Genomic DNA, 24,199 nt, shown 5'->3' on the forward strand with positions numbered 1-24,199 from the left:
CAAAAGGCAATAAGCTGTATTTGTGAATGCGCCTTTTTGTTGGTTTCAGTACAATGCAATATCTGTGCTAGCATCTAAGCAACTGCTATAAACAGGGAAGTGATGTGCCCTGTGACCAATACTCTTGAACTCTTATAATATTTACCCCCATAAGTAATTTAAAGGTTTGTGTAGGAATTATGAGAGAACACAGTTCTTTCACACACACATATATATATGTGTGTGTGTGTATTTAAGTAAATATCTATATAATATGTACATATATATTGCTAACAGAATTATTATAACTAGGAATACATAATTTCATTTGGAAAACAAGTAACATAATGTTACATTATATTGTATTTGTAGTTATGCAGTTCATGCAGAGCAGATCCTTTCTAATTTATGCTGATAGACTTTTCACAAATGACTAAGTGTTGAGGCAAGAGCCATGTAACACCAGTCCACAAGCTTGAGGTTAGCCACCATTTTGGTTTCCAGTCTGAGGGAAAAAAATCACATTGGCAGCTGTATGGAAGCTTATTTTGGAATTGTAGAGAGGATAATAAAGGGAGCTCAGCTGCTGGAAACTTGGCTTTTTCTTCCAATCCTTTTGTAATGAAAGGTTTTCCTTTCAACTGAGGGAATCAAAAAAATCTGTAGGTAGTGAATGAGTGCTTTGGGATACTGAGAAGCAGAACAGGAAGAGAAATCAGTGAAAGTTTTTTAACAAAGTGAAAGTAACCCCAAATCAAGTGAATCTGTAAGTGGAGATGGAAAACAAATCAACAAGTGCACTAGATTTCTGAGCCAATGACAATTCATAAATTGTGTCGTACACCTGGAAATGTGGCTCTGCAAGCAGAAAAAAACAAACCCCCCAACTGCCAAGAGCTTTTTTCCAAGACTCTTCCCTGTTATGTACACTGTAACCACTGCCAGAATAAGATATATGAGAAATCCTACAAATGTTGTTTATTTATGTTCTGTCTCCCTCAAAAGTATAAGAAAAATATAGTAAGAAAGGATGGTATGGTAAAGGAACAGTGTGGGAAAGTGTTTCTTTTTTTCCCCAGAGTTACTCTTGGGGGATGTGGATGGTCAATTAATGTATTTTTGGTCACCTGTTTTTTGACTTGTTTTAAGCTGTTGGGTCAGTTCAGTTAGTGGGATCAGTTAATGATAATATTGCACACAACGTGGGAATTAAAGTTGGTTTGATTTGACTAGTCCTAATGGACTTGTGCTAAAATGTGTTGTCTCTAACCCTTTTCTGTCATACTTTAAGGCAAAGTATCATAGTATCAAAGTATCATACATCTCTGTACCAAAGATTATCTTTAAAAGGCATCCTTCAGTGAATTTGCTTTAAAATATTGAATGTGCCTGTATTGATTTTGCCTTTAAAATAATAAATTGTAGTTGCCGAACCAAACAAGGGCAACTGACAGTAGTCCTTAATACAGACTGCTCTGCATTTGGAAAGATTCTCTTGTTTATGGGTAACATTCTGCTTGTAGCCTGCATAATAAATGACACTGAAAGAGGAAGTAGCTTCTGTTCTCACTGTGTGACCCCAAGAGCCTTTCTGGAGCACTTGTGGAATGGTAGGACTGTCATCTGTATAGCTGTGCTTTTTTTGACCTTTCAAACAAGCTTGCACTGTCTTGGCCTGTCTGCTCATCCTCTCACCCAGACCTGATGAGCACTTGCAAACCTTTGGGATAGCTGGGCACTATCTTAAAACATGTTTTCGTGATGTTAGGGCATTTTAACTTTGATATCAGTCGTGATTAGTGTAATAAAGGCCAAAGCCATATGTGTTTGCTTTCCCTTGCTATGGTCTTGTACATGATTTCCACTTACAGGGAAGTAAGTGGAGTAAGCTGGGATTGCTTTAGTTTTCACCCATGTCCTTACCTTTTCTTTTTCATAGATAGATGAAAGCTCAATATTCGATTAGAAGATTAAATTATGTGCTTATGTTTTTGTGGGCTATGTTTATATTTGATGACAGCTATGTATTATGTTGTCTTTCTCTGCTGCTTTGGCTGCACTACAAAAGCTGTGGTAAGTTATGTTGTGGTTACTCACAGCTTCCTCCTGACCATTTGACACCTCAACCAAATGCTGCTAATGTTTCTAATGTAGATGCTTCTAAATAATTGTGAGGTTGCATCCCTCCAAGGGTAAAGAAAGTTTATGCAAATTATTAGTATAGATGTCAAATTCTTGTACTATAGCTGTTGTCATTACAGGCATCAATTTTGACATCATCTATGCATCTGGAGTATCTGCTTTGTCTTTCATTATTGTCTGTCTTTCTCTCTGTTCTATCAACCTGTCTTCTTGTTACAAAATACAGTTTTAGTTTATCGCATGCTTCTTCATTGTTGTCCTCTGTTTTAGAGGAATTTTATGGTTTTCCTAGTCTCACTCTGTTGGTTTCAATTCTACATCAAAATAAATAAGAGCAAAGAGCAAGGAATCTGAAGCTTTTTTCTGTGTTATATTTGCAGTTTGCCAAAATATAATCTTATTTAGAACTCAAGTTTTCTCAGGAGGAGTTTGTACTTGACTTGCAGCTGTGAATCCTCTGTAATGCATGACGGACCCCGTGAAGGAAACCTGCCATTTTCTTTGGCAACACCTCAGTAGTGATAAACATTGATCAAGAAGTTGTTGGAGGTGATTTTGTTCATTTGTTTTGCAGCTTTCATAGAACTAGGTAGAAAGTAGTTTGCAGCAGATTTTCTATTCAGCTGAAAGTTGTTTGCAAATCTTTTCCAAATCTTCTGCTGAGTTAACGTGCTGAATCTGTAATAAAAGAAATATTTTGGCCATAAGAAAATCTTCCATGGGAAGTACTGAGTAAGAAGAATGTTGCCATGTACTATCACATTAGAAAAAGATGAGGAAATGTTTATTTGGTAAAGGAAGCCTCTTGTTTGGTTGGTTTTATTACTTGTGTCTTGCTCAAGATGGGAGACTTGCAGAATGTGTGAGAAGTTGTTCATGCTTCATGACCATTTCCCAGTAGCACTCAAAGCAATTGAAAATGTAATTGTATTGATATTGTGACAAAATGTCAGAGTATCCCAGAAATAATACGTCTTAATACCTAATGGAAGCTCTGGTTGGCTTGATGTATTTATTCCTGGTGATGCACTGTGCCAAACAATTGAAACACTTCTATTCTGGGAATACCAGTAGGATGGAATGTGTGCTGTGGAGCAGTTTTTTTTGTTTGAATTCTCTAGTGGGTGGGAAGTATTTGAAGAGTGGGGTGCCAATCGACTGCCATTTTTTTTTCCCTAAGTCTGAATGATGGCTTTTATATGTTCTGTGAAGACACATAGCTGCTTCAGTGTTCCAGCATAAGTTGCTTAACAAAGTAGGGCTTAGCAGGGTAGATATCCAAATCACACTGAGGGAAACGGGCACTTATTTTATGTCTTGACATAAAATAACCTGGAAACATGTAGTTAAAAGTGTTTTGCAAGACTATAGAGTCACTGGCAAACTGATATAATTTTCAGATTTTTAGGACAGTAATCCACAAATCAAGCATTTTTTTACTTCTTTTCCTAGCCTGTAGTGAAGCAGGAAGAGAGAGCTGAGGATAATTATTGGTATGTCAAAAAAAGCTTGGGATTGAAAAGCATTGGCTTCCATCCTTAGAATAGAATAGCAATTTGGAACAGCCTTCTGGCATGTGAGACTAGAAAGTCAGTCTTCTGTGTCCTAGTATTCCCAACTTGTCCCATTTAATCTATATTAATCCTTTCAGTTTTTATAGAAGCTTTGATTAGGTTTAGTGATTGAGATCTCTCACAAAAGGTACTCCAAGAAGAAAACCACATGTTAACCTTCATTTTGTCTATTAATAGTAGGAAAATACATGGTTGTGTTTCAGGTAATTTTCTTTCAGTCAAGTTCCTTACTGCATTTCCTAAAACATTCAGGATATATATGCATTGTCATCTCATTCTGCATTTTACCACTATGTGCTCATTATCTTTAGGGTTCTGTCTTTGTTGTTAGCATTCAGGAATAATTTCATCAGTGTATTATCCAGAAATCAAGATCAAGTAATAACTTATTGTGACTATCAAATTCTCATTTATGCAGAGTTTATTACATAGTTTGCAGTTATAGTTTGACTTAAATGGATTCAATGGATGGGAGGGTACTGTTAACTAGAAGACATTTAGGTGCATTAAAATAAATTATTGCTGATGGTTAAGATTCAAGAAACAACTCTTTGTAAGTCATAATATTAATTGTATCTTGAAAACATGCTAGGATTTGAACTTCTTTCAGTGTACACTTCTTAATTACAAAATTGCTGTGCTTTAGATTCAAAATTTTGATTCAGAAATTGATTTTTGAATAGTTTATTCAATTTTGCAGCTGTCAGGATAACCAAAGTCCCATTTTAACTCAATGCTTTTAGATTGCCTACTAAATACAACTTGTGGTGGACATGTCTTCAGTGAAGGACATATGGATAATTTGCTGCTGTTCCTGGATACCTGAGCGGTCTTATAAACTCTCCTGCACTTACGCTACAGATTGTTCTTCAGTTTACCTTTCCGCATCATCTTGTTCCTATTTCCCTTGCTTACCTGATTCTTTCCATTTCCACTTGCTTTCCATTCTATTCTTTTTCATTACTTCCTTTTTTCCCCTCCAGAGGATTTTTTTATTCCACTTAATCATTAATCAAGCCCCATTAATCACAGTGTAGATAGACATCTGGTATTGTGCCTTTTAAGCTGAAGAACAAATATTGCTATTGCTGCATTGACAGGGAAGGAAGTCTGGGAAGTTGAAAACATTAGCATTCTAAAACATTTGATCAGCCCTATTTTAATACCCAACCAACCAAAAAGCCAGCACCAAACAAAAAAAAACCCCACAATTGCCATCCTGGAAGTAGCGCTCATAAAAAAAAGAAACACTGCTATTGCACAGACCACATATTTTCTTAACAATAACATGTCTTGTTTAGGTGATTGGGGAGTCTGAATAGGGCAAACATTCAGAAGAGCTCTACTGTTGTAAAAATCTCAACAGAGTGGTTCCTGTATGAGGATGCTCTGGCTAAGAGGCCAAAGAAAATCCTGAATAAGTTTGTTTTGGTTTTTTGGTTTTGTTTCTTTGGTTGGTTTTTTGTTTATTTGTTTGTTTTGTTTTTTCTGAGAGCTCTGTAACATAAAATCAGTACTCTGAGATTGGAAACCAAGTTTCTCCCACCAGGCTAGTGTATCTGTCAACCAGTTCTGTTTTTCTCTTGGTTGACAGTGATCGTAACTTTTAAATTACTGTCCTTGTGGTTTGCTTGTAACAGGATCCCATATGTCTGCTTCTTTTCTTTTTTTTTTTTTTTTTTATGCCCTTAGTTTAGTTTATAGATCACTCTCTTCACCTTAGGTAAACCCAAACTGGGTTACTAGAGTAAAGAAAAACTTCCAGAAAATAGTAAAAGGGCAGTCAAAAAACTTCTGATACTTTGGCATCAGTTTCTCTGGCATGAGGTCTGCTGCTTAAAGCATGAGAGAAATTCAAAATTTCTTGCTATTTTTAATGCATATGTTTGCAGCTTTTCTTGGAATTCTGTAGTAATTGCCACACAAATTTAGGTTGCTCTTTAAGAACCCCATCTGTCTTATAAAAAAAAAAAGAGAAGATACAATTTAGAAGCAGTAGAGAAAGATGGAGTTTCTGAACCATTATTTCAGACTAATTCAAGTCTCATTTGACTTACAGAAAAGACTTAACCTGGGCCCTTTCCTGTGGAATCCATACAGATACCTGTCTTTAAATGAGCAAGTTAAAAAACATTTGCAAGATTTAGAATCTCAGCTTTCAAATTCATAATGCTGAATTATACACAGGAAAGAAATGTATATAGAGTATATTTCTTCTTGTAACATAAAGTCTTTTTTTTGACATTTCCTTTTATTAATCTCTCTGTCAACACAGGGTTGTTTCTACAAAACATCTCTCTTTTCAAATTAGTTTTTTGTTACCTTATAATTTACAATATTGTTGGAATGTTGATGTCACTTTTCACAGTTATTTTCTGTGACAGGCTTCCAAACAGATTGATTCTTGGCTGGCAAAATGTTTTAGGGGACATGAAGAGCTGATTTTGTTTTAATGGGTGATGGTGAAGTGTAAAGGACACCATTTCAGTGGAGACTAGACAAATGCTACTGCTCACTGAGATATTTAATTAGTGCTATGTATTCAGGTATATAAAGCAGATTTAGTATGCAGTAGTCTTGATTGGTCTTTATGTACCTTCTTATATGGCCTTTTGATTTTGGACCAGCTCTTCACATTAAAAATGTATAAAACATTTTTATCTCTAAGGGTGAACAGAATAGAAACCTGTCATTCAGGAGCAGTCTTGTTTCATATATGGCAGCAGAATGGTAATAAAAATGTGGTTAGGAAGAGAAGGGAGAATAATTTGGGATTCATGATGGAGAATTAGTTAAGAATGTGAACTAGGAAATGAGGGTTGAAGGACATTGACAGAACAGAACGAAACAGATTACAGGACCTGGAACCTTGGAGGTTACAGGTAATGGGAATAGCACTTACGAATCCTTGAACATATTCTACTTATTTTTTTGCCAGAAGAATTCCATGAAGATGTCCCTATTACAAAGGGATTGCTCTCTTAGCAGAACAGTCACTTCCGCTCAACTGGAAAGGATGTATGTAGCCTGCTAGCTAAATATGGGTGACAAAAAGTGTTATTATGCAATAATGTGGACACATGTCACCTTGGAGTGTTAAAATCTTGCATTTTAGAGTCACAGTGAAAAAAAATCCTTCCAATTAAAATTTAAAATCTATGTATGTGTATGCTCACAGACCACACATGGAAACAAACAGTAGGTGAAATAAAATTGTTGCAAAATTGCTAGTTAATAGTTTGGGGTGTTTTAGCTTCTCCAGAGATCTGGAATATTCAGTGAGTGCTGATAATAAATTCATGCATTTCTCATTTATACATAATATAGTACAGCTATAATGTCTTTCTCCTCACTTGCCGTTCTTTAAAGAGATGGGTGGATTAACGGAACATAGGAAAAAGTAGAGTACAAGCATGCACTGTGAAATCTTCCCTCTGCACACCGACACTTTGGTTTTGCAATACCTTTTGTTTGCATCAACCAGAAGTTCATCAGAATGAATACTATGATGTGGTGTCTCATTGGAGAAGGCAAATTCAGACTGCAGACCATAACATTTCTGTTGATGTGCAATTCCCTCAAGGTCTCAAGAGATGAGATTAGGTATCCTGTGGTAATGCCTTCTGTAGGTATTACCTACGTATTTTTAGCACAGTATCTGAAGGCCATACAAAGAGTGCTGTGACCTGCACTGGCTCCAGGTACATGTGTCCTGAGGGCATTTGCATTGGGAAAGACAGAGAATTCTTCATGGCACGAAGAGCAGAATTACTAGCCACAGAAACCTTACTGCTATAAATTCCATGTAGCAAAGCATGTTAGCAGCACCTTCATAGCTGAATGTTAAGCTTACATGTTTTCAGTCCACCTCTTTGGTATCTGTGTACTAGCAACTGGCTTCATACATTGCGCAGAAAAGTGTAAGTAACTTGGGTGTTAATGTGTACCACTTCAAAAATTGCAGTTTTAATGGGGACATGTAACAACAACAGCAATAATAACAATGTATTAGTTGTTTATTACTAGTATACTATTTCTTGACTATTCTTTTCAGTACCAGATGACCCTAAGAAAAAAGCGCTGCAGTTGATTCAGCAATAAAACTGTAATGCTAAAAGCTCAATTTTCAAAATTTATTTTGCTTCCAGTTCCTAGGATTTCACAGTATTCGCAGGATATTACAACCATGTCACATATAAGAGCAAAAACTAATTTCCAATTATTATTTATGTGATTATTAATATTTACCAAATATAAAACATAAATTTCTAGGAACGAGTGGGAGATTAAACCAGACATTAACTTCTAGGCATCTGGGCCTAATATTAAGCATTTTTAGCTGAGAAAATAGTACCAGAACTTCCAGTCAGCAAGTTCTTGTATACATTATGATTTTATTTCTTACTGTTATTCTCAAGATGTTAAGGTACATCTGCAGTGCATAAAGCTGAGTCTAGGACTGTAAAATGCTTGGTTTTGTAAGACTTTGTGACTTTTTGTGAGAAGGTGAGACTTGTTCTACTTCTGAGACTGGGAAGGAATTTTCTTATCTTTCATCAGAGTAAGTCAAATTCTTATTCATACGACTTCCATCTTCTCATATTTTTTCACAACTCTCTTAAAAGCTTTTTTTGGTGTTGCTAAGATGAATACATATTCTGAAAATCTCCCCAAATCCCCCAAATCTTATTTTGCCTCCTATTTCGGTTCTGGTTTTGATTTGTCTGAGATGTTTCTTCTACACAAGTTACTTGTCAGTCTGTTAAATATTCATGTGTTAAACATTCACATTAAATGTTTGTATCTACACTGGGCTGTGATTCTCTCCTTCCTTCCTTCCTCCCTCTCCCTCCAGCAGCTGGAATACACTTTTCATGTCGTTTATGTGTAACGAGTGTGTCGTGTTCTGAAGCTGCTGCAAAGTCTGTAAGACTATCTCCTCCCTCTTAGAAAACAGTGAGGGTCTGATTCAGCATCTGTATTTAACCAAATGCCCAGGTTTTGGATCCTGATCACTTGTTAAGATGTAAGGAAGGGCCATGGCCCATTCCTATAATGAAGCAGATACTGGGCTGGGCTGTCACTGAGTACCCTTTCTTTTGAACAACAAGAAGTGTTCCCAGAGGATTTTATCTTTTGTGGTCACATCTTCATTAATTCTACATATAGCTGATACACATCTAATGATTTATATATATGGGCTTTAGTCCTATAGTAATTTCAGTGTAGACTGAGGATTCAGGACTGTTATTTATGGCAGTGCGTCTGTGGATTTACATCTAGGATTATACTTTTTCAGGGGTTTTGCTCTAAATTGATACAGCAACAGCAATAGAAGACAATTTCCAAATTAGGTTTAGGTTACTCATCACAAAATGGAAAATCTTCAAACGAGTTATAATAAACCTAGTCTTATACAATGTGCATGTCATGTATTTTTCGGTTGAAATGGAGGGGGAATCTGAGCATGTTCTGTGCTTTAGACACTAACTTGACACCTGCTTCTGCAAGAAATGGGTTGTTTCCTAGAAAGACTTTTATCATAATGCATAGTGCTTGGTATAGTAGCATTGCAAGTCAGTCTGTGTACAGGTTTAGGAGTCACTGTGTATCAGTTTTTACAGATATCTAGCTAATCTGAAATTTTCCAGACTTAGTCCTCTTACATCCAAAATTATTCAAACAGTTTTCAGATCACCATTCAATTAATAATTTCGTTGTTGTAACACCTAGTAACGAAATGCATGGAGACGTTGTTTTCTGCATTACTGTGTAACAATCTCTCATTAATTGTGTATGTTGGAAATGCCAAGAAGTTCTTTGAGGAATAAAAACCTATAACTAATACTGGATTATTTATTTGCTAACAGTCTTATGAATTGAACCTGGCTCAGAGGATGCACACCAACTTAGCATAATATGTTGTTCCTTTAGAAGCCTATAGAAAAAGAAAACATCAGTAGTCATAGTCCTTTTGTCTAAGAACACAGTAGGCTTTGTGTAAAGTCAAGCTTTTGATTCCAGAGTATTTTCTTTTATGAAGACAAAATAGAGAATACAGTAGAAGTCTGTTTTTATTAATATGTGAAAAACTTGGAATAAAGGGTGACTTCTGACCCTTTCTAAGCAACTGTATTTGCTCAAATATATTATTAAATTGCATCTGCCTGTATTATAATTTAGAGAATTTATTCACTGTTCCAGACACAGAGCCATTGTTAACACTGCTAAGACTACAGAGCACATCCTACAGTAAGTGGCAGAAGTCTCAGAAATGAAGGCAAAATAAATGAAAATGTGCCTGCCTGTTAAAATACTGCATCTAATTAACATAGTCTTACAAACTCTTAATTGTCACTGCATATCTAAGGGTTCAGAAACAACCAGGGAGAGCTGGTGCTTTGTTCATTATACCAGACAGTATGCTGTACAGAGACAGAAAGACAGGCATTCATAATAATAATAATAATGCATTTTATGTACAATGTTAAATAAACAAAAATTTTAACCTGTTAAAGCAGCAATAGTCATGACTCACCAAATCCCCATCTGAATGGTTTTATTTCTGTATTGTAATATCATACTGAATACTAGCAACCAAGTGCAAAAGTTGGTCACACATTTGGGCAGTGGGACTTTCAGTGAAACTGTGGGTGCTTGCTTCAAAGAATGCCCTTTTTAAAGGCAAAATAAGACATTTTTGAGCTTTGGAAATGCCTCAAACTATCATCATGTCATATGTTAAATTCTGCAGCTTTATGTAGTGTAATTTACCAGACACTGCTCTGCAGACACAATCTATTGTTACTCAGTAATGTTTGGGTGAAAACCCTTCAGCTGTTGTGGAGAATATTCTTTTGAGGGAAAATGTTTTACTAATGTTAAATATGCTTGGACTTCTGTTACATTTTTCTTTAATAAAAATTAATTAGTCACTGTCTATGTAACCGTCCTGCTGCCAGATCGAGGTTTGCCTTGGGAGCTGGGCCACCGGTGCCGGGATTGGGCCGGCAGGCAGGGCCTGTTGTGTGGTGCCCAGCGCTGCCGGCAGGTCCGAGCGAGCGCGGGGTGCGCCAGCCTGCGGCCGGCAGGCAGAGCTGACGCTGGGCCGCTGCTGCGGGCTGAGCAGGGTCAGACGGCTCCGTGGCGTCGGGCAGGAGCGCGAAGCGGCCTGGGCTGTGCACGGCGAGGGCACGGCCGAGCTGCGGCTCGGGGATCCGCCCTGGCTGAGGCCTTCTCGCGGTGCTGCTCCGGAGCTTCTCCAGACGCGGCTAACGGAGGACGTCCCGTGGCCGTGCTGAACCCAGGCCTGGGGCAGAACAGAGAGCTCATAGGGCTTGGCATTAGCGCTTCTCTCACTCAGATGTGCACCAAAAGGGGATGCCTGAGGTGAAGACCTGAACTAGGGCAGAAAATGTCTTGCTCTGCTTCCAGTTTTTCAATCTCTCTAAGCAAAATAATGGTTTTATTTCAGACACGGAATGCGAGGAGAATGATGGCGACACCCACAGAAAACATGTTGCAACAGCTTGTCGTACAATAATGGCGTCCAGGGACTTGTTAAAGACACTGATTAAAATTTTACTAATTCTTCAAGCTATATAGAGATATTTTCTGAGTGGTTTTCTGTCGTCTCTAGTAATCAGCCATCATAGCTGGGTGTGGCTCCCATGCCAGATTCTCATACACCATAGGGCTAAGAGTTTCTGAAAGCTGTGCATTTAATTGTAGAGACAATTTTCCCAGAGACTTTGTCCTACTCTGTAAGACCGTGCTTCATAAATTTGTGGCCCCCTTTCCCTCAGAATAAAGGACCGTGGGAGTGGATATTTGTATATTCTATTGAAAAACAAAGGGTGAGAGATGGTAGTTTGTCTTGAGTGAATCAGTATGTCTGGCTTACAATTTAAAAAAAAAAAAGTAATTTCTAAATGTTGTATTTAAAAGCAGAACTTTATGTATATGCTTCTTTTACAGAATACTCTCATTTAATTTTTCTGGTTTTGAACTGATGTATGCTACAAAGCTCTTACTCAAATGCTTCTACTTCAATAGAAGGAAAAACATAATTTGCAATGCCACTTCCAGTATTCTCTTTGCATCTAAAACAAATTTTTAATTTGCAACATAAGTTTTAAATGGAAGGTTCTAAATAGGTTGTAATAGTTTTTTCTAGTAAATACTTCTGAGTATAAAAATCAATAGGAAGTAAAAGACAATTAAAAATTGTTATTTATTTTTAGTTCTCAATGGAAAATACTGACAAATCTATGAATAATCAGAGTTTTGGAGTAATTAATCATGTAGGACCAAGAATCCATTTTACAGAAAATTGTAATAATTATCAAAGATCAGAGTCCATGAGATGTAAACTTTTTGTGGAATTTGAACCTTGTGGTAAAGGTTTAGTGGTATAAATTTTGTTAGTCCCAAAAATGAATTGTGAAAGGCTATTAATGGTCTGCTTTACCCTTAACAATAAGTCATAACTTGTTCTGGAGCAAAAGGTTATCTTATTTATTTTACACCTTCCATTTGATTTCAGTACCAGACTCATTTAATTTTGTAATAGTAGTGATGGATGTTTTGTTGTTGTTTAATGAAAAACCAGAAGACAAGCTAGAGGACTGGGCAATCACCAACCATATAAAGTTTGACAAGGGCAAGTGCCAGATTCTGCCCCTGGAATTCACAAAATTCCCTGAATGCAAAGACAGACTGGGGAATGAGATGCTGGAAAGCAGTGCTGTGGAAAGCATCCTGGGGTCCTGGTTGACAGAAAGTTGAAGTATGAGTCAGCAGTGCTCTGGAGCCAGGGGAGCTGACTGCACCTGGGGCCCATCAGGCTCAGCATCACCAGCTGAGCAAGAGAAGGGATTGTACCACTCTGCTCTGCACCCGGTGGCTTCACCTTGGGTATTGTGTGTTTTGGTCACCACAATATGAGAAAGATATAAAGCTCTTAGTGAGCATCCAAAGAAGGGCATCAGAGATAGTGAAGGGCCATGAGGGGAAGCTGTATGAAGGGCTGCTGAGGCCACTTAGTCTGTTCACCGTGGAGAAGAGGAGAGTGAGGGGAGATTTCATTGCAGTCTACAACTTCCTTGTACAGGGAAGAGGAGGGGCAGACACTGATCTCGTCTTTCTGGTACCCAGTGACAAGACCTGAAGGAATGGCCTGAAGTCGTGTTAAGGGAGGTTTAGGGTGGCTGTTAGCAAAAGGTTCATAGCACCAAGCCTGACAGAATTCAAGAAACATTTGGACAATACTCTCGGGCACGTGATATGACTCTTGAGGATGGTGCTATGTGGGGCGTTTGACTCGATGATCCTTGAGGATCCCTTCCAACTCAATACATTCCGTAATTGTGTAAAAATTATGTTCAAATTCCTGTGTTTACCTGCAGGAATACAGTTCCTCTTAAAAGTGGGGTCCTAATTGTAAAAGTGAATTTGCCAGTTTCTAAATGTGCTCAGCAGGCACTTCCTGCTGAAGTGGAAGTGTTGTACATCTGTACTACAACAGTAACAGGATAGTGCACACCAGGCACAGAGTCCCCGAGACATGAAGGACCGTAAGGGGAAATAAAACAGAGGTAATTGTCTTTAAAATTTGGACGCCTGACAATTCATTGTCTTCAAGACACAAGCTGCATTTTTGAATGTTCAGAAAGGCTGTGCGGGAAGAAGGGGAGAGAAAGGATAGAACCTTATCTTAGCATTCTGAGAATTGTGTCAGTAATGCTGACTGACAAATTTTGGAATTATGGAACAACTTGAGACATCTGATAGCTATGTTCATTTTCTATTGGACATTTCACTAACATGTTGCATTAGGATTTTGATATCTATCTTTCAAAAAAAAACCCAACAGCTCATTAAACAAATACAGGCAACCATTGACCATTCTTGGTTTAATACGCAGCTATTAGAAAAGGCCTGGTATACAGAGAAAGACACATCTTCAAAATTATGCGTTGCGGCCAAAGCTCTGATTACTGCAGTTTCAACGTGGCTTTTGTGAATTAGACACTAGTTTATTCATAAGGTTGTGAGTCTGACTGTTCTCATGCTTCCAAAGTAATTGAATGCATTTGTACAAATAAAATAGTGGCATATAGATGGTGTACACAAAGTCCAGAATAATCCAGCTCTTGTTTCATCCACCTGGCATTTTTATATGTAAAAAACGTGTATAGTTGCACTTCTTTTCCCAGTAGCAACAGTGCTGTGTTGTGATTATAAATGGTAGATGCTGAAGTTAACACCTTCCCTCTGAGATTATAAAAGTGCTGTTTTAATGATTTATAGAAAAGGTCTTGGTACGGTATCCACATGCAGCATTTTACTGCATAGGAATAACTAGAAAAGGTTACAATGATATGTCACGGTATAAAGCATTTGGGGTTAGAGACTCTGCTAGGAGAAAATATTGTTAACTGCCGCCTGTCATTCTAGATCAGCTAGAGTAAAGCAGACTAGAAGCAGAAAACTGGCATTTTCTGATCCTTGGTAGAAAGCATCTGATTATTTCAAAACACTCCTTTTTCTGGGTAAAACATTGTCAAGGCTGTATTTTAGGTGCTGTTTTTTCTAACGCATGAGAGTGTGTTCCAAGATCAAGAGCCCTTTCTAGCTGGATTAATACATGAAAGCGTGGGGAAAAGGAAATATTTAACAAAACAGCTACATCAGACATAACTAACAGAGAGAACTTGCTTTGTTCTAGAGTTCACCCAGTCTCCTGGGCCCAACATCATTTTGAAAAAAATGTCTTGCAGAATAGTTGAGTTTGCAGAGAAGTACTCTTCCCACACACCATACCATTTCAGAAGTATCTTTGTGGCTGTGTCTTAGCTTAGATATTCCATGAAACTTGTTGCTGCATTTGCCGCAGAACAAGAATAAGAAATGGAAGATGGGGAAAAAAAGAACAGACAATTTCAGCTCCAAAGAAGAATTTGGGAAAACAGCTAATAAGCGCATTGAAATGGAAGCCATAATGAAGCTCTGTATGTGACCCAAACTGCTGGGAATATTCTGTTTGTTGTTCAGAGAACTGTAAAAGTTCCACTAGCTATTGGTATTTTTGATCATATGGCAGAATTGCAGTTCATTGATAGTTTGCTTAGAATACATTAACTGTATACACTTTCAGTCCCCTTTCTGAGGATAATTATTTGACAACTGGTATGTTTCAATACCAGCCTAATAGCCTGTGCTGTCACTAATATTAGGAGAATGTTAGATGTGGACCTTTGACATGAGATTATATCATGCTGGTGATGTTTTTTCTAATGTTAAGTGAACATGGACAGCATGTTAATTGTACAGTCACCATCAGGAAGAAATATTGCACAATGTTTGGACTGATAGTCATCTGGGAGTATGATATGTTGTCATTCACTTTGTCTTGTGGCTATGACATGGAATACATCATGCTTTTTCAGCTACATGGCTTGTTAGGAGTCTGCAATGATAATAATTTTATTCTTAGAGTTTAATTTAGTGCTTGGTTTTTGAACCACAGTAGAAAAACGGTCAGCCTTCTCCACTGAACAGTCACTGACCTCAGGATTCCTGGCCAATTCTCTTTATGTTGTGCACATGCCCTGGACTTCTTGGGAAACAAAGGAGTCTGAATGATGGGTAAAACTAAATAGTACACAGTAGTTTGGTCTGCTTGAAACCTTAAACCCTTGCCTTTCACTATGTTGTGTTTTTTACCCCCTCTTCCTTTATTCTGTCCTTTGGTAAGACTTGGAGCAGTGGCACTTGGTTTGTGAGCAGTGCTGAATGCCCTCAGCTTCTCTATAAGTCAGCAACAGTCACTTTTGAAATTTGGACTAAGTGTGGGTGGAAACTGACTTGCACATTGAGATCTCTGTCTTTGCAGCTTTGTAAAGAAAAGGACACATAAGTGATGAGGTGACTTGTTTATCTCATCTACCACTCCTCTTCCCTCTTCACCCTTCCATTTTTTGCAAGTCATGAGTCAGTATCAGTAGCATAATGGCAGTCCAGAAACTTATACTGACACATAAAATATATTTCAAAGGCAGCTACCATTTATTACACAGGAGAGGAATCATAAGTGCATTTTTATTATAGTTGCAATTTATGTGTGCCTGATTGTATGAAGCAAAGCGATGCAGAGTCCCCAGGCAGGTGCAAAGGAGAGCCTCTTTATTGCAAAAAACCAGGCCTTTTAAAGCAGTTAGTCCATTATCAGTTACATAGTTTGCAAACGTAACAAACGTAATCCAACCAACTGCTATAAACCGTGATGTGAATGCATAATGGTTATATAACTTGTTTTTCTACTTCCAGTTCAGCTGAACTTGTCGCTTTCCTGGAGTCCTTTCTTTCTTAGCCAAAGTAGCAGGCCTGAGCCATGATTTTACAAACATAACAAGGCCCTTATAAAATAAGGTTTTTCCTATATGCAACACATGATATTATAAGAAATGTTATACCTGAATCTTTCAAAGAGGAAAAAAGCCCCAGTATGCCAGTAAACCAGGTACAAGACTTACTGAAAGAGTTGTTTTTGTATTAATGTCAACCTTTTGACTTATTAGACTGCTTCAACACATGTGTGTCTTACAGTAATAATGTATTATTTTACATTACTAGGATTATTAGGCTGTGTCTGAATAAGGAATATTGCATGGAGCTTAAAATGTACCTGAAGTTTGCCTTAAAAAATCTTCGAAGTATAATTAAATTGACTACCACTAAACAGCAGTACATTTCAAATATTTATTTGGATTCTTTGCAAAATTAAGACTGTAAACTTTGAAATTTTTTGGCTTTTATATATGTTCAAGAAGTTTCTGCTTTTGAAAGGGCTAGATCAGTTTTGCAGGAACTTGTGTTGGGATTTTTTTATAATCCTACTGAGAACAGATAGGCAGAAGCATCAAAATCTTAATGTGATTTTTTTTAGAGAAACATAACTGAGATGACCCTCTTTCAATCCTACTACACCCCATGCATTTGTTAGCTGCCTAATCTGTCTTGTGCACTTGCATCTTTGAGAGTTCAGTTAGCAGCTTAGGTACACTTACTGTTGCTGAGGCCTTTTCTAGCAATATTTTGAATTACTTGAACTGACTAATGTGCTCCAGTAGAGGGGAGCAGCGCCTACACATGCAGATCCAACGGCTTGCTAATAAAAACACTATTCCCTTAAAAAACTGTAGCTGTTCTAGTCACTGGTGTGTGTAATTGTTAACCAAACACCAGGGAAGAAACCTGAAGAAACTAATAGTTATCAAATCAGAAATAGCATTTTATTGGAGTTGAGTAATATATTGCTGACCAAATGCATGTTAGTTAGTGTGCATTTTTGCTTAGCACTGTCTCTTCAGTGCCTTCTGTTCCTTTACTTTATTGAGATTTAGTGAAGCAACCTCTCACAGAGCTGCAAATTTGAATGGGAGCACAGTAAAATCAGTCATTTGGCCTCGCTGTATTTGTTTGGGTTTTTTTTTTCCTATATGCCTAAGAATGACAGAAGGTCTTGAGAGGTAGTTAAGTACCAGGGTTCAGTCAACAGTTAATATTTTGCAGGAGATCAGTCTACATCTTCAATGTGTTACTTTTACTTTGGTTGCCTGATACTGGTTATACTAAAGATGTAATTCGGTGAACATTAGAACATTGCTGCTAAGTTCTCTAATAACAAAATGGGCTTTGACTTCATATCACAGGCATCATTGGTTAAACATCATATGAGATTATTCTTCTTTGTCATTGCGTACTATGCAGTGACAGGGCTGACTTAAAAGTGTTGTTTTTGTCATTCCAGCATGTGGTTCAGCCGTGTCTTGTACAGTATCGTAGGAGTGCATATACAAGTGTACACATTTCTCATTGCAAAATTGTACAGTTGGTGTTTTAATCATATTCCACAGGGAATGGAAATTTCATTCTGGTCAGGATCACCACATATATATTCTGTTCCCTTGTGGCTTCAAAGGAGAGATTGCCTCAGGCTTTCAGATTCACATACTGAGTATAATGCTTTGTACTTCATTTCACTATAAAAACATTACAGTATCAATGTCACAATGCTGAGACCTTCTAGCGTTACCTCTTTTGTTCTGCGCTTTTGTGCTGTGCAGAAATACAAAAAGTACATTCTAGTAATAAATAATTTAGTAAATGATGACTACTTCTACAGATAGGCTTGCACTTGACAAGATTGGAAATGCAGTATACAGCAGACAGTTTACATTTTAGACTTATATGACTTGAACTTTGGGGTGCTAGCCATATGAGTAGAGGAGGAAAGATGTGGCCATCTGTTGCATGTAAAGACTATTTACTGTCACAGTAGCACAGGCTACAGAAATGTAGCCAAGAGTGTTTTACCTTATTTTCAGTTAGCAAATCATCCAGATTTTTTTTCGGTTATATTGACTTCCATATGCTTATTTCACTAATGGTATTCAGGTGCAGCTGTTTCCCTTTCTGCATGTGCAATGTAGGTTAATACAAGCTGATAAGAGTTATTCCTCTTTGTACAGACTGGCTTGGGTAGGTAGACAAGGCACTGAGTGATAACTTTCTATTCACAGAAAGGCCTGCCTACTTTGTTAATTTCTGTTCTAGTTGGAGAAGTCCTTGACAATGAGCTTTATTTTTAAATCTATTTAAATAGTATTTTTGGGTATCTCTGCTTGCTAGGGAAAGTGTGCTAGCTAGCAACAGAAGTACACAGCTGGTATCTCAGACAGCTTACTCAACTGATCCAGGTACCGCAACATGGATAGAGATGAAGAGAGCTACTATGGAAAACATGGTAATTTACTTGCTTTCTTAGAACAATTCAAAACACCTCATCTAAATCTCACTTTTTTCAACTATGTTATTTTGATTGACTTAAATGGGCTTGAATGCAGACTCAAATGGTGTCCTGTAACTTCTTCAATTATTAGCAATATTCTATTTTTTTCCTGCATGTCATTTGCTAGTTTATTTAAATTGTACATCAAAGGTAAGTTTTACATGTGTATATTGTAGATTTTTACTTTAGGTAAGTAATTTAGAGTTGCTCTTTAAAATTATTACAGTGATAAAGTGTAACAATTAACTTCATGTGCTGTTTGGAATCAGAATTTGTAAATACCTTGTCAGTTATTTCTGGTAATGATATTTTACTTCAACATACTCAAGTTTCGTATTATAAGGCAGCCTGTAAAATAGATCTGTCTCATCTGCAAAGAAAAAATATTATCCCAGTTTTGAATCTTAGCGGAAGGTGTAAGTCCCCCCTCACCACTGCTTTCTTCCTTATGCCTACCAAACTCCTAAAGCTTGTAATTTGCTTTCTAAATATATTTGGGCTTTTATAGCTGGGGAAGTTGTTTGCTTTTACCAGGAGCAATGTAGATACTAGAAATATAAATAATTCCCACCTCACCCCCCAAAAAATCTTCTGAATTTTTAAAGAATAGTAGTAATAAAGTAGGGCATTTGAATTTAATTTGTAATTAAGTTAGAAAAATTAGATTAAACAAATGGCATTTTTTTCTTTTTTTTTTTTTATTGTTCCATGAAACTGATCACAGTTGTGATCAGCTGTAACAAGTGTTCCAGGGATCCAGACTAATTCTGACAGTGAATTCTAGTGTATTTTGAACTTAGAATGTTGTTCCTGTTTCTTACTGTACTCTGTAATGAATTTATACCAAGAGCTCAGTGATAGAGGAGGTAGTTTGAGCCGTGTTGCCCTACACCGTGCCACCATAAGCATACAGACTGCTGGTGTGAGGAACAGTTCTTGGAAGGAGTTTTCAGTACTGCAATAATTTTACAGCTGTTAGTGGCTGTTACTTCTATTTCACAGCATCTGTCTTCTGGCTTGTTGGAGGTGAGAGTCTCCGTTTGAATTAGAGCTCCCTTTCTGTAGTGCTTTGTTTTTATCCTCTTATTTGTTGGATCCGTTTGGCTCTCTGTGTACTGAGATGTTACATTTTACTGTTCTCCTCTCCAGTGATAGCTGTATAATCCTTTCTTAAAAACTTAGTGTGATGAAAATTCCAGTGTGTGTTTCAGTATATGATTGTGTCCTGAAAGATTTCCTAATACCTAATCTAAGCCATCCTTGCTGTAAATGAGGTTAGCTTATCGAACTGGTAGAGGAAACAGAACTACTGATCGTTTTAAATTTTGTATGGTGATTGAAGACTCTTATTTTGTGCTCCTTTGCTTAATCACAGGCATTGAAGTTGCATTCATTTACTGCTTTCTGTAAACCTCCTAGTATCTTCTTTTTAAGAAGTCCCTCTACTCTCTCTAATTTGTTGGTATCTTCTGAAATTCTAGTGCCGTGATCTAGAAATAGTTATTCATTTGAGGCCTCAAATGCCCCCAAGCACAAGGAACAGTGACTTTTTCAATCATGCTCGTACATCTTGAAAGAGTGGAACTTTTTTTGCAGACTTCGCTTGACTGACTCATTCTCTCTTTGTAGTGTGCTGTAATCCTTTAGGATTCCTCTCAACAGTGGTTTTGAAATCAGTTGTTCTGTATGGATTCCTGAATGGAGTTTGTCTTTACAACTTTTGTTACTTTACAAAAATCACTTTGAAGTGTTGTTTATAAAAATCCTTTTTGATAAATACCTCGTTCTTCAGAAGTATTTTAACACTTGTCACCTGCACAGTTTCAAAGTGTTCATTCTACTTCATTTTTCTAATTTTTAAGGAGAACATTGAATAGCTTTGGAGACTAGTCTCCTCCAGTAGTGGGATTGAGTTAACTACTAAAATTCAAGAGTGAGAACTTGGAGTCTTAATGGGTGACTCAGTAAAAATGTTTGCCCATAAAAGCAAGTAGACTGTTAGAATTGTTAGGAATGGACTGAAGTCAGATAGAAAGAGTCATTATGGGATTATATAAATCACGTCCAATGTTTGTGGTGAATATCCTGTGCCATTCTGGCCCCTCCTTTTCTAGTGATCTGTAGTAGCACTTTTGTAAAGGATAAGAAAAGGAATATAAGCATGACCAAGACTATGAAATGGCTTATTGTACAAGAAGCATTTGAGCAGACCAGGACATTTGAGTATAATAATTTGTAACATTTTTGTTGGCATAACATGCTGCCATGTTACATAGTACAGTAATAAACTGATTGATTGCAAGCTTAAAACAGATTAAAAAAAGTAGTACTTCAATATTTGATTGACTTGTACTACTCTGTGATGTAGAGCATTGCAGATTGTTAAAGTATGTGCAAGGTAAATAGAGATTCCTTGAATCTCAATTTTTCAATGAATGAAAAAGAAATTCACTCACAGCTATTAAATGCAAAGTCAGTACTTTTAGTTAAGAAAAATGCAGTTGCAAGTCTCTGTAATATCAGTGTTGGGGAAATACTACAGTGTTTGCCTTGGTGTTGCATTCCTCCTCAAACATGGCCCCTTATAACATTCAGGGTGTGGATTTGGTGGATTTTTTTGTGTGATCTGGTGTGGCTGTTCTTATGTGCTCAACAGGTCCTGTAAGAGCAAAGAACAGAAGTTCAGCTTCAGTGTGCCTTAGAGCCAGAACTTGTCTATAGAGCGTGATGTTACATATGGTTTTGTTCTGGTGGTAAATTATTTTGTAGTAGAAATATTTGTTTGGTAGGAATTTCTGTTCAAAAAGGTTCATTCAATATACAGGTGTTGGCCCAACATTAGGTATTGTGTATGGTACATTTGCTTTCCTGACCATGTATCACAGCTTGGCTTCTTCCACTCCCCAGCATTGCTGTCATACATCACTTCTCTAAAGTTTTAATTTTTTGGTCTCTTCTGTATTAAGATATTTTTGTTGCAGGAGCTTGCTAAGGCGGATCTGAGTACCTCAGATGAAGGGCAAATAGGATTTTATTAAGTGCTGTGTTTATTGTACTGGTGGGCGTGTGTTTTGATAAGGTTTTTCTGATACAAACCAAGAACAAAGTCTGGCATGTAGTTAATAAGCAAATTCTGCTTTTGAGAAGTTGCTGAATTGTTCTCTAATTGACAAAAATAAGTATTTTTCTTAGGGGGCCAGGGGAGAAAATTTAGGCTGGTAGTACCATGTAATACCAGGGATATTCAGAGGAGATCCTTAAGAAAGCAGTGAAAAAGCACTCTGAAGCAGTAATTTGTATTGTAGCTTTGACATTTGAATGAAGGAGTCATTTTTCATTGCATAGAGTTTTGTTCAGATAATACTGAACTTTGTAAGCAAAAAGTCCCCTAAAGCTGAATAGCTAGCTTCAAAAGGAAAAATCCAAATTCTGGTCTGCTGAATGAAAGGCTGCTTGTTTCTCTTCATACAGTAACCCAAATATGAAAATTTTAATTTGTCTATAAATTTTTTTTACTCTTTACCAAGTGAGATCATGCTTTAACTTCTCTTATTCAGGTCCACGTGGGAAGCACCGGTTAGTAGGTTAGTATTTGGTGGGTTTTTAATATAGGGTTTTTTTTATGTGTGGAGTGAATCAGTTGGAACTGTGCTAACAAGGATAGCCACATGAAAAACAGATTGCCCATGGAGGCTGTGGATGCCCCAGCCCTTGCAGTGTTCAAGGGCAAGTTGGATGGGGCTCTGAACAACCTGGTCTAGGAGGAGGTGTCCCTGCCCGTGGCAAGAAGTGTTTGGACTAGATTGTGTTTGAGGTCCCTTGTAACTCTTTAGCATTCTATGATTGTGGAGAAAAACCAGAAGCACATAGCCTGTAACTGCAGAGAGGCGGGTTCATTTACTTGCTGTCAGACACACTTAGCCTGTGACTGGGAGGCATAATCCTTGTCTCTCAAATACACTGTGAACCTGTGCATAGGCATCGGCATAGGATGTGCATTAAAGGTAACTTATTATGTGGTAAATGTGAGGCGCTCAATATTTTTAAGCTAGAAGAAAAAAAGCTGTAATCTCATATACAAAACCTAGTTAGGTTTATTGGTGAATTACTAGTATAACCCATATGAAATTATTTAAACAAAACTGAATAAATATGAATATATGGAAGATGCTCTTCAAAGGCTGGTGTTAACACCCCCCTCTGGACATATTTTATTTTAAATAAGGACATGCTTTTATACTGTTTTATTTTAAATGCAGGTGAACCAAGGAAATTTGACCCAAAGTTCAGAGGACCTATTCATAACAGGTAAATATCATAACTCATTCTATTGTTAAATTCTTTTGGTGAACAGGGGTTAAAAATTTTTGTTATCAAAACTTGTGAATGTGTTTCTGCAAGTCTTCTAAATACAGACCACCATCTTTACTACCCTTGAGGACGGATGATTACTAGGGAGTATTAAGCTGTGTGCTCTTAAGTCCTTTTAGTTTGAATGCCAATTCTGTGTGCCTTGCATTGGCTAGTATCTGCCATCTAACATGTGTGGTAGTTCTGATACACCTCTTTGTGACAGAGCCACCTAACAGAACAATCTGGCTTGACTTCACTTAGTTTTATGACATGCAGATGAGAGCATGTTACCACTTAATAAGGTTCATTAGTTTACAAGCAGAGTGCAATTGCTCAGAAAACATCTAAGGAAATCATAGAATCATTAAGGTTGAAAAATACCTCCAAGATCATCAAGTCCAACTTTTAATCATGGGCAATTTTTCAGTGTTTTTCCATATGTAGAGAGCTAAGTTCTAAACTAGCATTTACTGCCATTATTGAGAAGAATGAATTAGAGAACCACATGTTATTTCAATTTTACCATTCTCAGGAGAAAATTTATGACAGAGAACCACACTACAGACTTGTCATACTATCATTTGAACACAAACACACTATCCTTGTCTATGCAGGATGTAGTTCTTCCTCTCTGAAAGCTAATAATTTTAGAAATAAATAGGAATACTTGTTTAGGGAGTTTGTCCTAATTTGTGAAGTACCTTTATGATATTGCCAGTGTATCAAGCCAAGCTTGAGCGGTGTCAGAACTGCTTCTGAATGGAGGATGGGAAAATGAGAAGCATTGTTTTAGCATTACTTCTTCAACTTTGAGCGGTTGTCCTATCTTAAGTTACTATCATATTGACCCTGGATGCTGTACCACGTCGGCCTCACCAAAAGTTTATTTCAGTGAGATGATAAAGCTTGTCCTCTCCAAGGAAGTGTCCACACTTGGAAACACATTTCAAGTTCTCCAGTTGTTTAAAAAATCTGCTCCCTTTATCTCTTTTATGTTAGAAATATTTCTCTGTAAGAGGAAACATAGATTGGAAAACAGAAAGAATGGCAGATGCTAAAAATGAATTCTGAGACAGATGTCATGTAGTATGTATTGCCACTTATATCATCACTTGTATGATAAGCGATCTCATGGGTTCAGCGTTTTAAAGTGTTACTTGTTTCAACAGTATTTAAATTTGTTCCTCAATATGTTCCGTTGTCTACAGTAAAAAAAGCATATACATTTATTTGCTGGTCTTGCTGGAAAAACAGGACCTTACATCTCAAACATGAATTTGTGACTAAAACTTCTGCA

The 24,199-nt window shown here is 37.2% G+C and overlaps 1 protein-coding gene across 3 annotated transcripts in view; it reads left to right on the forward strand.

The window, feature by feature from the left end:
- The window catches only part of SLC44A5 (solute carrier family 44 member 5), a 67,632-nt gene that overhangs the window by 7,693 nt on the left and 35,740 nt on the right, over nt 1–24,199 (forward strand). For all 3 annotated transcript variants that reach the window (XM_038144306.1, XM_038144305.1, XM_038144304.1), the window contains exon 2: nt 22,809–22,857. In XM_038144306.1, the coding sequence (XP_038000234.1) occupies nt 22,809–22,857 (49 nt within the window). The remainder of the gene's footprint in view (nt 1–22,808; nt 22,858–24,199) is intronic.

Source organism: Motacilla alba, chromosome 8, assembly GCF_015832195.1.
Source record: "Motacilla alba alba isolate MOTALB_02 chromosome 8, Motacilla_alba_V1.0_pri, whole genome shotgun sequence".
NCBI lineage: Eukaryota > Metazoa > Chordata > Aves > Passeriformes > Motacillidae > Motacilla > Motacilla alba.